At 51.1% G+C, this 13510-nt stretch overlaps 1 protein-coding gene across 2 annotated transcripts; it reads left to right on the forward strand.

Moving 5' to 3' along the window:
• Positions 1-1875: 1875 nt before the first annotated feature.
• On the forward strand, positions 1876-12433 carry FAM210B (family with sequence similarity 210 member B). 2 transcript variants are annotated; one of them, XM_074347479.1, is made up of 3 exons: positions 1876-2154; positions 9773-9978; positions 10167-12433. In XM_074347479.1, the coding sequence occupies exons 1-3, from the start codon at positions 1969-1971 to the stop codon at positions 10381-10383; spliced, it is 609 nt and encodes a 202-aa protein (XP_074203580.1). In that variant the 5' UTR covers positions 1876-1968; the 3' UTR covers positions 10384-12433. The 2 variants fall into 2 exon arrangements, with proteins under 2 accessions (XP_074203580.1, XP_074203581.1); XM_074347480.1 differs by having other exon boundaries at positions 1886-2154; positions 9803-9978.
• Positions 12434-13510: the final 1077 nt, after the last annotated feature.

Below are 13510 nucleotides of genomic sequence, written 5' to 3' on the forward strand. Positions count from 1 at the left end.
GGGACAGGAGGTGGGGAATGGTGGAGGGAAACAAGGAGGGGGCTCGAACCATCAGTTACCATGTAGGCTTCCCCTGAGAAGTAGGAGGCGTGGGCGGAAGGGGGAATATGTGCTCAGAGGGAAGGCATCAGGGCGGGAGGGAGGACTCCAGGTGGGCAGAAAACGTTTAGAACAGTCACTGAAGAATCTGACAGAGAAAGAGAATTGGAATAAAAGCCCTCTTGTCCTCAGGAAGACTCAGGTACAATCAGAGAATATGTACTGGGAGAAAACATAGCAATTTGTCTCCAGCACGGTACACTTTTTATTTTAATAGTCTGCCTGTGCTCCAGAATCTAGTGTCTCACATTCTTAGAGAAACAAGCCACAGTGAGTAGCCTCGAGGCCCCGGACTCCTGAGCAGATTAACCATGTGTTCCCTTGGAAACTGGGAAGAAGTAGTTCCCCCGCCAGAAAGGAAAATCCTTTATTCTTCCTCCAGTACCTCAGCCCCTTTCGGTTTTAACCCCCTCACATACACACGCTGACCTGTGCCACTTCCCCCGTCGCATGCATTCTCCGTGTTATACTCACTGCCATGCGTGAGCACACAGTGCTGTCACACTGTCTTGCGAGTTACCCACCACCCCCCAGCAGCCATCCTCCTCTACCTCCCTGCCAGCAAAACCCTGATTGTGTTCGGGAAGACGCTGTGCCTCCTCTGATCCAAGCCAAGTCTGTTTCTTCTGCCAGATCCTCAAATTCCAGACTCCCTTGCAGCTAAGAGTGTCACATGACTTGGTTCCAGCCAGTGAGACATATGGGGCTTCTCCAGGTGGGAGCAGGGTGAGGAGTCTTGAGGTAACTTCCTGGCAGAAAGGCTAAAACTCCTCTTTGCAGCTAGGTTTCTGGATATGAATTTGTCTCTGCCATTGGATGCAATTGTGCCGTGTTTTGAAGGAAGACATGGGGCGGAGGCATTCTCCTGCAGTTTGGGTTGTGTGCTGCTGGTCAACAAGTTTGCAGAGATGGGGGGATTTTCTGCAGAATTCAGTTGTCAACAGCCCGTGGGTGTGGATAGTTAGTTATGACAGAGGCAGCAGCCTGACCCAGCTTTCCAGTGTCCAGTGACCTGTTTTGTGGAAGCTGAAAGGCAGCTGCAATGGCGCAGTTTTTTTATCCTGGGGTCACAGCTCCGACAGTTCCTCCAGAATTCATTCCTTCCATTGGCCCACTCCTGATGCCCACCATCCGGGCGGTGGCTGAGGGGACAGCTCCTCTGGCAGGCTAATGTTGCTCTGTCCAGAGAGTCTTTCCTGGGGGCCCAGCCTAACGCCCACTCCTCCAGCTTTTTCAATGGTTTTCCAAGCAACAATTCCTTGTGTTAAATTCTTTTCTACCTAAAATTGCAAAAGATCTAGAAACACTTTGAATCCTCTAGTTTCAACCAAAATGCTACAGAGGGTCAGGCATGAGAAGTTTATGAGGATAAGAAGCCTCAGAGAAGGCTTTATTTCTTTGCACCTCAGTTTCTTCTTCTGCAGCATGGAGACCAAAGATTATTATCATCATTATAGTTAATAGTTGAATACTGTAGTAGATTGCATTTCTCATAGATGTTTCCCATCCCACAAGCCCTTCCACAGGTGACCTTGTCATTTCCCATCAAGTCGGAGGAATCTACATCCTTCACTCTAGAATCTGGGCTGGCTTGACTCTCCTGTAACTAACAGGATGCGTCAGTCAGAATCCACCCAGCAACTCTCAGGCTAAATCGGAATAGGAGCGCGTCCATTAGCTCCGGCCCCGCCCTAGCTGCTCAGGCTCCGGAGGGGCGGGGTCGGTGGGCGGGGCCGAGAACGGTGCCCGGCTCCGCTCCGGCTCCGGCCCCGCCCCCGCCGCTCCGGGCTAGGGCTCCCGAGGGCCCCGCCCACCGCGCTGGTTCCCTCTGTGGTCGGCTGCGCGGGCGGCATCGCTGGGCTGCGCACCATGGCCGGGTTGCTGGCGCTCCTGGGCCCCGCTGGCAGAGTGGGCGCCCGGGTCCGGCCTCGCGCCTCCTGGCTCCTGGGCGCCGCCGCCCCCTGCGCTTCGCCGCCCGTGTTCCTGCCGCTGCTCGGGCCAGGGCCACACTCCCCGCTGCAGCGCGCGGCCCGCGGGAACAGTGACGGCCGCCAGGTAAGCCTCCCCACCCCCACCCCGATCCCCGGGCCGCACCGATTCCCCCGGAGCCCCGATCCCTGGGCGCCCCAATCGCCCGTCTACCTCCACCGAAGGAGAATTTTGCACGCGCAGCTGCCCGAGACCGAACATCTCCATGGTCCGCATACCCCATATCTCTACAAACCAAGGAAGCGATCCTCCCAGTTGACAGCCTGGGAAACTGAGGCTCAGGGAGGTACGGCGATCTGGCCAAGGTCACAGTCTCCGGCAGGTCCCCAGGTTCCCAAGGGGTCCGGCCAGTACTGTGGTGGTAGCCGAGAGAATAGGAGGTGGGGCCTGGGCTCGGTATCAGCGTTCTCGACTGGCCGTTAGAGTTGTTCCCTTTTGAAGTCATGCTGCGCGGAGGAGAGGCTCCGTGGGTGCTGCTGTCTTTAATACTTCCCAGCACTCGCTGCCACTCCCTTTTATGTAACCCGAAGAGCGGGCCTTCCCGTCAGACTTCAGGCAAGACTCGCATAAGAAACGCAGTGTTATTTCATTGTGTTTCACTTCGGTTTCCTTCTATGTATGGTAAGTGAAAATGGGTTGCCATTCAGAATGGTCATGCAGACTATCCTTTTTAAAAATAGCGGTTACAGTTTTGTTTTGCTTTTAAGTGGGCCTCCTTAAAGGAAAACAGCAGTGAGCAGTGAAGTCTGGAGATCCAGGACTAACAAGTTGAGACAAGCAGTGCCTCGAGCTTTGCACCCTTTCGTCCTTTTGCCTGCGACCATCCACTCACCAGCAGTGTGACATCACTCCAAGTGCTGAAGGCCTCTGAGCCTGTGTGCTGACCTTTAAGAGGGCTAAAAACAGCACCTTCCCCACAGTAGTTTGGGGGACAATTCCATGAGCTGATTTGGGCCTTAGCACAACGCCAGCGGGAGCCAGTGCTTCCTGAATATTCCATAGGCTTTTGACCCATGCTCTTACCATGTCTCCCCCACGATGGAGAAGCTTCTTCCCTGCCTTCGACTACCCCATCTGACAGGTGGTAGATCTTGTCTCTACCTCCTGAGCCCAGTTTAGGGACCCTCAGGGGTCCAGCACTCTCCGCCCACACCTGGTTGTCTCCTGGTGATTCTTCGTGGATCAGCCCAGCTGTCCCTTCCTTCCAGAAGCTTTCCCTGACTACCAGGGATACCTTGGGTGCCTCCACTGGCCCGCTCAGCCCCAGGGGTATGGATTTTCTCTGTGCTCATCATCTGGAATGTTCTCCTGACTTGCCTGTCTGCCCTGTCAGCCTGGCACTGACAGGTGTGTGCATGTGCGAGTGGTAGTGTATTATCCAGTGGTGATGAGTGTGGTCTCAGATTCCCCACATCCCTCTCTCTACTCACTAGTTCTGTGTCTCTATCAAATTCCTCACTTCTCTGCATCTCAGTTTCCTCATCTGTAAAATGGGATGTTAATAATTCACATACCAGGGCGTGAGCGTAAAATGAGATAATGTGCATACCCGGCATCAGTCAGTATTGTCATCACAGGGAATACATAGTCCTAGGGCCCCAGGGCTGTGCTGTTTCTCCTCTTCTCTGTCAGACGGGTGGGACCCCTGCGGGATCACTATCCTACAGGAAGTTAGGACAAAAGATACTCATCTCTCTGAGAAAACACTTCCCCCATGGGGCCTGGCAGCAGGTGGAGCGCTGTCTCCGCTGCTGGCTGTTCCTGGCTACCCTCAGGCACCTCATTTTTGGTCTTTAGGGGGAGGAAGTACAGTGCCCAGCTGGAGTCCCCAAATGTACTAGGCATTTAATTAAGTGCCAGAGAGACACACCCACCAAGGAGTTTCTGCTCTAACAGAGAGGAGGGAGGAGGTAAAGACACAGGAGAAACCTGTGTGCCTTTTTCACTTAACCTGATTCAGTGTCAGGTCACCTGGCAAAGCAGCCTAACCTGCCTACACTTACCACTTCCAGAAGGGAAATAGCAGACGGCTTGCTCTCTCAGCCCCAGCGCCCTCCCCATCTCCACCAGTTCTCACTCACTCGCTGCCTTTTCAGGGAACTCTTCCCTGATGACCTTATTGATTAAACTGGCAGCAGCCCTCCCAGTCCACCTCCACCCTGCCTCCCGCCCCATCCTTGGCATTTGCCCACAGCACTTGTCACATCAGCAGCCCTTATGTCTTCCTCGTTTGTTTATTGCCCCTCCCCTCCCACTAGACATAGTCTCCCCGAGAGTGGGTTTTGTCTGTTTGGTTCACTGCTCTGTCCCCCACATTTCGAGCAGTGCCCAGCACAGAGCAGACATGAATAAGTGAGGAACACAGCACAGCTGTTATGAACAAAAGCCTTGGAACCACACTCGACTGGTTTGGATCCCAGTTCTGATCAGTAACCCCTGTGTGATTCTCAGAAAGTTACTTAACCTCTCTGAGCTTAAGTAGACATAACAGTATTGCCTACTTCACAGGGTTGTTGTGAGGATTATATAAATATTAATACAAATTTTCAAAGTACTCAGAACAGTGGTGCAAAGTAAACACAATATAGTGTTTATTATTATTTATTGAATGAATGAAAATAGATGTCACTTCAAACAATCTGAGCAACTTGTGAGCAAGATTTTTGGCTCATTCCTCAAACCTTCCTGCCCCTTCTGTACCTTAATAAATATGGGGATAGGCATCACACACATGCACGCACACAGAAGCATATGAAAGTACTCTATAGATCTAGTGGAGACACTAGAGCAGGTGCGATGTGATATGCATTCAGGGAAGTGCCTAAGCATACATCACAGGTATGTACGTAAGGCGATATTTCATGAAGAAATGAATGTCTGAAAAGTTTCCATTCATTGTAAGTCACCCCCCTCAAAATTCCTTTATTTTTGCCTTAGTCTCCTCCAGGGTTAGGAAGAAAAATGCATGACTCACAATGCCTAAAGAGATTTCCTTTTACCAAGATGAAAAGAAGAAATTGTCCATGTAAGATTCTAACTCTAGAAAGTTAAAAACCAACTGAGGCACCAGCAGACAGGAAATTGTCCATTGTGTTTGAGTATTTTGTCCCTCCCATTGTTTTGAAATCAGATACTGGTTATTCTGTAGCTGGAAGCCTGGCAGCCTTTTTATTTTTCTCTTTTTGGCCAAAGGCCTTTTGCCGAAATAGAGGCCATACAGAAAAGGGCTCTCGAGAGAGAGGCAGCTACACCCAGTCCTGCTGAGGGGACCGATGGGGGAAATGAAGTTTGTCTGGGCCATCGTCAAGGGTGGGGTCACCCATCATCGGCCCCAGGGCGTTGTTTGGCCCTTGGTGGATAGACTGTCCTCGCATCGGCGCCTGGCAGTTCTCCCATCTGCACCGCCGCCTCCCGGGCCAAAAGGTGGGCGGGGCCTGTTTATCAGAAAGAACCTCGGCTCCCAGCGGCCCTCTGGCTGGTGGGCGGGGAGGGCGTGGGTGCTGACCCAGCAAAAGGAGACTGATTAGCTTCCCTTCCCCCATCGGGAGCCTCGCAGTTCTGGAGCAGGCTCTTCCTTTAGGGACTTTCAGCTCTTGGGGGACATCATGATTTCGCAGTCTAGGTGGTCAGCACAGAGCCCCGTCTGGGCGCTGCCAGCTCACAGCTCCTCCCGGAGCCTCAGTCTCCCGTCTGTCAAAGTGCGAGCGACAGAGGTGCCCACATCACGGGCTGAGAGGGTTCTTCTGAGATGACACCTTTAAAGCGCTCAGCCCAGTGCCCGGCTAAACAGAAGGGGCCTCTCCTGAGGACGCCGGTGGTTTTCCTAAAATCTTTCCAAAAATCTTTCCTGCCTATCAGAATCAGCCTCAGGTACCTGGTACCCCAGTACTGGGTTTCAGTAGCCTCTCCCCCTTTTTAAGCATTTGTTTTCATAATTCAAAAAAACTCCACAGAAGTCAAAGCTAAAGGCAGTGAGGAACTAGAGTTTGTCCCTAGCTCCGGGGCCTTAACACTTAATTCCAAGAGACTGAGCAGCCTTTAATGAAACTGAGATTTAATTCCAGGACCAAGGCTTCTAGGTGTCCTGGGGTTTTGTTTGTTTTTCAGTCTCAGCTGCAGTTTGGGAACAAAAGAGATGCTCTTTCAGTTCAGAAGTAATGAAAAGACTCTTTTTAAGTAATAAATCTGAGTTTTGTGCCAACTTTTTGGGGAGGAGGGGCAAATGAGTAGCTGTTGTGTATGATTAAAAATCAAGGATGATCCTGGGCAAATTTTAATCCAAGACTGAGTTCCACCCCCTCCTCGCCATGCCCGGAATGTGGCCCCTCAGGGACCCCCAGCTTCTCTGGGGACAACCGGATAGTCTGCTCTTGTGCCTTGTCTTCTGCGTACATGCAGCTCCCACAGTGCGTCTTCATCACTCTGACAGCTAGTCCAGAGCCGGGCCCTAGTCCTGCATGGAACCAGCTGAGACGCTGGCCCGGGGGTTACCAGGAACAGCCATGCTCCCAGACAGAGCAGACATTCTTTGTCGGGCGAAATGTGCCGTGGCTCCCAGCTTGCCCTGCAAAGTGAATTTTAGAATCTGTACCTTGTATTTCAGTTGAATCAAATTCTGCTTCATAAAGAGGAATGACGTTTGATACCTACTGCACTGTGGATGAACCTTGAAAACATGATGATGAATGAAAAAAGTTGCTGTAGTCTGCAGGCCGCTATTACAAAAATACCATAGACTGGGCAGCTTAAACAACAAACACTCATTTCTTACAGTCCTGGAGGACGGAAGTCCACGATGGGGACACCTGCAGATCCAGTGTCTGCTGAGGGCCCGCCTCCTGGTTCACAGCCAGCGTCTTCTTGCCGTGTACATTTCCAGGGGATACACGTCTGGGAGTCACCAGCCAGAGTGGGACGTCAGCAGGGCCCCAGCTGAGGTCATGCCAGGGTTTAGACCCCTTCTTGCTCCCAGTGTCTTCCCTGTGTGGACACGTGGGGTGACCAGAGAGGAAACCCAGCAGCCACCTGCTCGCTGGTTCTGTCCTGAGGCAGCTTCCCCCAAACCTGCTCAGCCCAGCCTCCCTCAGGCACACCCCTCTGGTCGGTAGACCTGTCTCCTGCTCTGTAGGGTCAGCCCCTCGACGAGGACCGGCCCAGGCCCTTGGATGGGGTCTCACGTTCCCGCCCACAGCTTGGGCAAGAGTCGCTTGGGAGTTCTGGTCCAAGTGTTGTCAAAAAAGAAAACAGTCACATTAGGGGGTAAAGGAGGCAGGAGGCAGACAGCAGTAGCCGCTCGCCCACATGGAAGGAGGGGCAGCAGGCTCTGACGGGGTGTCCGCCCAAGGCCTGAGGATTGCGGGGCACGGGTGGGCCACCAGGGCCGCTGGCTCCGGGGACAATGCAGATGAGCACAAGGGATGAAGGATATGGTGTGGGCCTGGCATACAATGGGGGGATGAGACGCGGGTAGGCAGGACGGGAGGCAGTGGAAGTATGCCCTGGGGAGGAAAGGGACATGCTGCACTTAAAACTGTTCATCACATCCTAGTACATGCACTCCATCTCGACACTTCTGGATGCCTCCCCCTCAAGACACTTGCCAGAGACTGTCCCTTCACCCTCCGAGTGCTGAGAACCAGGCGAGAGGGAGCAGGTTCCTGCTCCCGGGAAGCACATGTTCCAGGCCTCTGGCCAACAGCAAACAAGCAAAGAACGCTTATATTATCTGTTATGTGTATTTGTTATACTTGTTGCATTATAAGCAGGACGGTCCTGAAGATGGAAACCTCAGAGAGGGAAGTGGGTGATGTGAGAGCGGAGGGCAGGCAGCTGTGAGGCGGTCCAGGAGGGCCTCTTGGAGGTGAAGTTTGTGTTTCCAGCTTAGGAAGTGCTGGCAGGAGTCCCTTCAGTCTGTTGCAGGGCATGTGCATCTGAGAAGGGAAGGCCACCTGGAGAGTCTGCAAAAGGCAGAAGGAGCAGGGCAGGGGAGGCAGGAGTACCGAGCGAGCGGGGCTTTACCTGGCAACCCTGGCTGATCACTTCGAAGCGCCTGTGGAACGGATATCGAATCCCAGTGCCCAGGCTTCACCCCAGATCTGTATGATCAGAGGCTGGGTGCCTAGACCTAGACAAATGGACCAGCAGCATCCAGGCCCCCTGGGAGCTCCTGAGAAAGGCAGCATCTGGGGCCTCCCCCCCCCCAGATGAGCCTGGTCCCAGCTACCACCCACTCAGCAGGGGCTCCTGAAGCAGGGGTCTGGAAGGACCCCCTCCCTTGTTGAGTTTGGAGTCTGCTGCTCTGGGCGCCTCTGTCACTTCATTTTCATTCCTGGGGAGTCCTCCCCCTTTCTCCTGGGGAATCCGGGCCGCGTGCTCCCTGCTCTGGCCTTTGGAGTGTGGCTCACTGCAGCATGTGCTAAAAATACAAGAAGCCTTCCCACTGCAGAGTCAGTCCCCGGAGCCGACTGACCCAGATATCGCCTGCGAGAGGCCCTGGGGCTTGTCGTTAGAGCTGAAGAACTCTTCTGACTAAAAGGGCACTCTCCATGTTTAGGAGTTGTGTTTTGTCTTTTTAATCCAACGTTGTTGTTTTTGTTGCTCCCAAGCTTTCCTGACCTTGTAGGTGCTCCATAAATGTTAACAGACGCCACACGCAACTAATCATTTCTGTACTCACCCCGGCCGCAGTATTGATGGCTCGGGGACTCACCCTCCCTTTACCCGCCCTGCTCTCAGGGATAAACCTTGCTTCCAGAAGTAAATATAGCTTGTGCTCCGTTTTATTTTGCACCCACTGCCTTGTTTTACCGAGTCTTGCAGGGCTGTCATGTGCTCAGGCTGAGGACCCAGGCCACCAGGGTTCTAGTCTTAGTGCCTTTGGGCCAAATCCTCGGCCCCTCTGAGCCCGCGCTACTCCTCTCCTCTGTGGAGGGGGAAGAGTGGCTGCGTCTACCTAGAGGTCGTTGTGAGGATGAAGGCAGACAGAGAAGCACTGAGCAATGCCTGGCTCAGAGAACGTGCTCAGCATGCATCATCGTTGCCCCTAAGGGCAGGAGCCCTGGGGTTTTGTTCCGATGGCTACTGCAACAGGTTACCACAAACCTGGTGGCATAAAACAACACACATTTATTATCTTACAGTCCTGGAAGCCAGAAGCCCAAAGTGGGTCTCCCAGGGCTAAAGTCAGTGTGTCGGCACGGCAGGTTCCTTCCAGTGGCTGTCGGGGAGAATCCATTTCCTGTCCTTCTGGCTTCTAGAAGCACCTGCATTCCTTGGTCCGTGGCCCTTTCCTCTGCCTCAGAGCACAAGTTACTGCAAACCTGACTGCCTCTGTTCTCACATCTGCTTCTCTGACCCTCCTGCCTCCCTCTCTCCTCTTACAAGGACCCTTGTGATTATGTTGGCCCCACTCGGAAAATCCAGGATGACTTGCCCATCTCAAGATCCTTAATCACGCCTACAAAATCCTTTTGCCACGTAAAGTAGCGTGTTTACAGGTTCGGGAGCCTAGGACCTAGACATCTTTGGGGCCATGATCTGCCTATCACACCTGGTACCCAGTCTTTCACTGCCCTTAGTGGCTAAGCGGGCATTAGCCCCAGCTGATGAGGAGGACAGGAGAGAGTAGGACACCGCGTGCATCTGAAAGCCACTGGTGACCACTACCCCCTCGCTCCTTCCCCAGTGTGTCTCCCCTTCTTTGGTTTGTGTGCAGGACCCCAGAAAAATCACTGTGACAACAGGCGGAGACATCAGCAGTACAGAGGGGAAAAAGTTAAGCAAGTCGCAGCAGCTGAAAAAGGTTTTTCAAGAATATGGTGCTGTTGGCGTGTCGCTGCACATCGGCCTCTCGTTAATCTCCTTGGGCATGTTTTACATGGTGGTTTCAAGGTAAGACTGCTGGCAGTAACAGATACTTGGTTTTTGTTTGTAAATAAGAACTTTTTTTCCTGAGACTTTAGCTACTTTCATCACATTTTGAAAAATACTGTAACTCTTAAAGCCAAACTGATTGCTTAACTTAATCCTTTGTTGTAGTAAACGTTTTTTGTCTTTGTCTGTTTGCCTCCCCACTCCAGTGGTGTGGACATGTCAGCCATCCTGCTTAAACTCGGGTTCAAAGAGTCCCTGGTACAGTCGAAGATGGCGGCGGGCACAAGCACCTTCGTGGTGGCCTACGCCATCCACAAGCTGTTCGCACCCGTGAGAATCAGCATCACCTTGGTTTCTGTGCCCTTGATTGTCAGATATTTTCGGAAAGTGGGATTTTTTAAACCTCCAGCTGCAAAGCCTTGATGAACTGTTCAACTGTGGGCCTGAAAACCTATTTCTTTTAAATTACACGCTTTAGATTGGTGTTAGGGTGTAGGTTTTTTGGTGGGTGGGGACAGGGGCTAATTGCTTCGTTCTCATGGAGAGAGAACTTTGGTTTTACTTTTGCCAGGAAAAATTCAGGGTTTCAATTAATTGCAATCTTTCTGGTTTTAACTTTTACTAATGCTATTCATCATAGGGCTTGTCTGCATAATCTGAGATGTCAGCAAAACATCACCAGTGAGGTGTCATCTCAAAGCTGTCAGCCAGGAAATGGGAAGATCATCTTGGTGAGGGAGGTCTGCCTGCAAAAGCCTCAGGAGCTAATCTTTGTTCAAGTTCTTAAAGGGCAACAATTCATTAAGCTTTTAGGTTTTTAAAATTCCCCTTCCTCCAATATTTATTGTCAGGCTGCCTGCGGTTTAATATGCAATATTCTGCAAAACAGCTGCTAGCGCTCAATTAAGGAAGCAGAATTTAATACGTGACAGTGCGGAATCAGGATCTGAGTCAGCATCAGCGCTTCGACATTCATCACACCCAAAACAGAAAACAAGTATCATTGGTGTGTTTCATTGATCCCAAAACACCTTCAAATCTGGACATGATGGCGCCTACCTCAGCTGGTTTTTCCCAAACCTCATTAAACTAGGTCGGAGTCATTTGTCTCTGTTGAGGTAAAATGTGAAAACTCTGTCCCACAGTAATGACACTGGCTGGAGCCTTGCATACGGGAAGCTGAGACAATCTTTGGATCTCAGACTTAAGACATTCCAGAACTGCTGTCACAATGTTTACATTGTGTTGCTACTTATATTTTTTTTAACTGAGTTAAAATTATGTATGTAAAAAAAATTTGTATCACTTCCTGAAAAGTAAAAATCTGGCGCACTTGCTGTGAATGGGAAGCAAATGCCTAGTGATACAAGCTGGGGAGGGACGGAGCCAGTCTTCCAGATAAAGCTTGTGTGACCTGAGGCCCCTTGTTCTGTCGGGGACTCTAGCTATAATAGAAAATCAAACACACAGACCCAAATGAAGACTTTCTTCTTGAAGTAGCCAGGAGCAGGCAGCCTTCCTGGGGCATTCAGCACCCCTGACTGCTGCCCTCCGGGCTGTGCCCCCGCAGAGCGCTGGCTCTGCGTCCTAGGCCATCCCCTCCACGTAACCAGCTAGGCCCTGCGGCCAGGGATGGGGGGCTGTTTCATCTTTCTGGCTCCCGGTCCTTTTTTTTTTTTTTTTTTTTTTTTTTTGATTAATTACATTTGCGACAATCACAAAACTACAGGAACTATAAACTGATGGGCCTGGTCTTGCTGAGATCTGTCTGTTGACAGCTGCCTAGGTGGCTCTTAGTAACCCATATCAGTCAGTTATTTCAGTTAGCTTTTATGAGAACCTGTGGACAAATTCTCCACTTGCAAGATCTTTCAAGTGGAACCGTATTTTTCCCTCTTTTAAAGCAATTAGCCCATTGCCAAAAGGTTTCAGTGAGTTAAAGTTGAAACTGCCTTTCTGAGATCTGATTCCAAGGATGCGTACACAGCGGAGCAAGATGCTGACCCCAGTGCTAAGGTAATTCCTCGCGTGGGCAGGCCCGGCACTCTCGGGTTGGCTGTCTCTATATAAACAGTTGGCTTTGGGCTCCTAACCACTTTGCACACCGATCCCCCTACCATTCAGATCCCAAGTAACGCCTATGCAAAGAAGCCGACAGGGATTCCTACAAGTTTAGGGCTTAAATCTTAAACTTTGATTCTATGTTCATAGTAATGTGAGTGGACTGAAAGGGCAAGCAATAAGACAGATGATACCAAATAGCCATAGCATTCTCTTCTAGGCCCCACCTCCACTCCGCTCCCGTGGCCTGTGGTCAAAGCAGGACAGAGAAACTGGAGAGGATGAGGAAATCAAAGGTTCAGGGAATGAGAGAGCATTTATGTGAATTCACCAGCAAGATGTACAAATTGCTTTTATTTACGTTGTTTTTATGGAACTAGGGGAATAAAACTGATCTATTTTAAAAATGTAAGCCATTGTTCACCTCTAATTTTTTATCTGACAAACTGAGCAGCGTAAATTCTGCAGAACAGAATCTTTTTACTCTTCTGGTAAGCCGTCACTGTTGCTGATTCTGAAGCAGGACAGTGTGTGACCAGTTTATTAATGTTGTGGCAGCACAGCGAGCTCCCTTCTCTGCTCGTGTGGGATTCTGTTTGGGGAAATGACATTTTGCTAGTATCACTGGTGACGTTAGCTACGTCGCGTTGACCATAGCTGGGCTGGATAGGACATGAAATACTGCTACTTTGGGATGTGAATACGCAAGGCCGTGGGAACCAAAAGGGAGCCATCTGGACCCTGCAGTTTTACTCAGTTGTGTCTTGAAATTTCCGTGACTATTTCATCAACTTTGCCATGGGAGTTTATAGCCACGTCCTTATATTTAAACATTTCTGTTATCTATCTGCCTCTTGTATTGAAAGTCGGCCATGTCTTCCTCTGTGAGTTCTCAGTAAGGTCAACACTTCTACCTTTGCCTTCACCATTGTCAGGTTCACCATCTTTGGTTGATGAGATGTTGACAGCTAGAAACAAATAGGCAGGTTTACACAATAGGAGCACATAGGGACAGACCTACTCCCCCATGGCACCTGCTCCCATCTAGGTCGAGTGAGCAGATGGTAAAAAGAATCACCCCTGTACCCCAGCCAGGTGGACTTGTGGACTCAGGTTTAAAGTTTACTCAAATACCACAACTCCACTGTGTCCCACAGGAGCCAGGTGACAGGGAGGAAGGGAGGCCTCTGCCAGCTGTACTGAAGGGGCCTCAGTCTTCTTTATAAGCCACGGCAACACTAGTTGCCCCAGATCCTGGTACGGCTGGGGAGGAGGAGTTCCAGTTAAGCCAACATTCCTTCACCAGAGAATCAAGACCAAGGCCACACTTGGAAAATCAGTTTGCAGAGAACTGGTACCCCACACCTGTGTGGCTCTTTGCCATCCTGTCGAGAGCACGGTCAGAGCCCAGGGGTGGGCAGGTGTGAGTGTGGATGCCCAACTCCTCCTCTTTGTCTGGCCTGACCACCTGCAGCCCTCATGGACACCC

The sequence above is a fragment of the Camelus bactrianus genome, chromosome 19 (assembly GCF_048773025.1).
Source record: "Camelus bactrianus isolate YW-2024 breed Bactrian camel chromosome 19, ASM4877302v1, whole genome shotgun sequence".
NCBI classification, from domain to species: domain Eukaryota; kingdom Metazoa; phylum Chordata; class Mammalia; order Artiodactyla; family Camelidae; genus Camelus; species Camelus bactrianus.

What these genes read in the sequence shown, in the direction of transcription:
- FAM210B (XM_074347479.1), top strand. Translation starts at nt 1,969, where the DNA reads ATGGCCGGGTTGCTGGCGCTCCTGGGCCCCGCTGGCAGAGTGGGCGCC. An exon ending in GGAACAGTGACGGCCGCCAG is followed by an intron (nt 2,155 to 9,772) that starts GTAAGCCTCCCC and finishes CTCCTTCCCCAG; the next exon opens with TGTGTCTCCCCTTCTTTGGT. An exon ending in TTTTACATGGTGGTTTCAAG is followed by an intron (nt 9,979 to 10,166) that starts GTAAGACTGCTG and finishes TCCCCACTCCAG; the next exon opens with TGGTGTGGACATGTCAGCCA.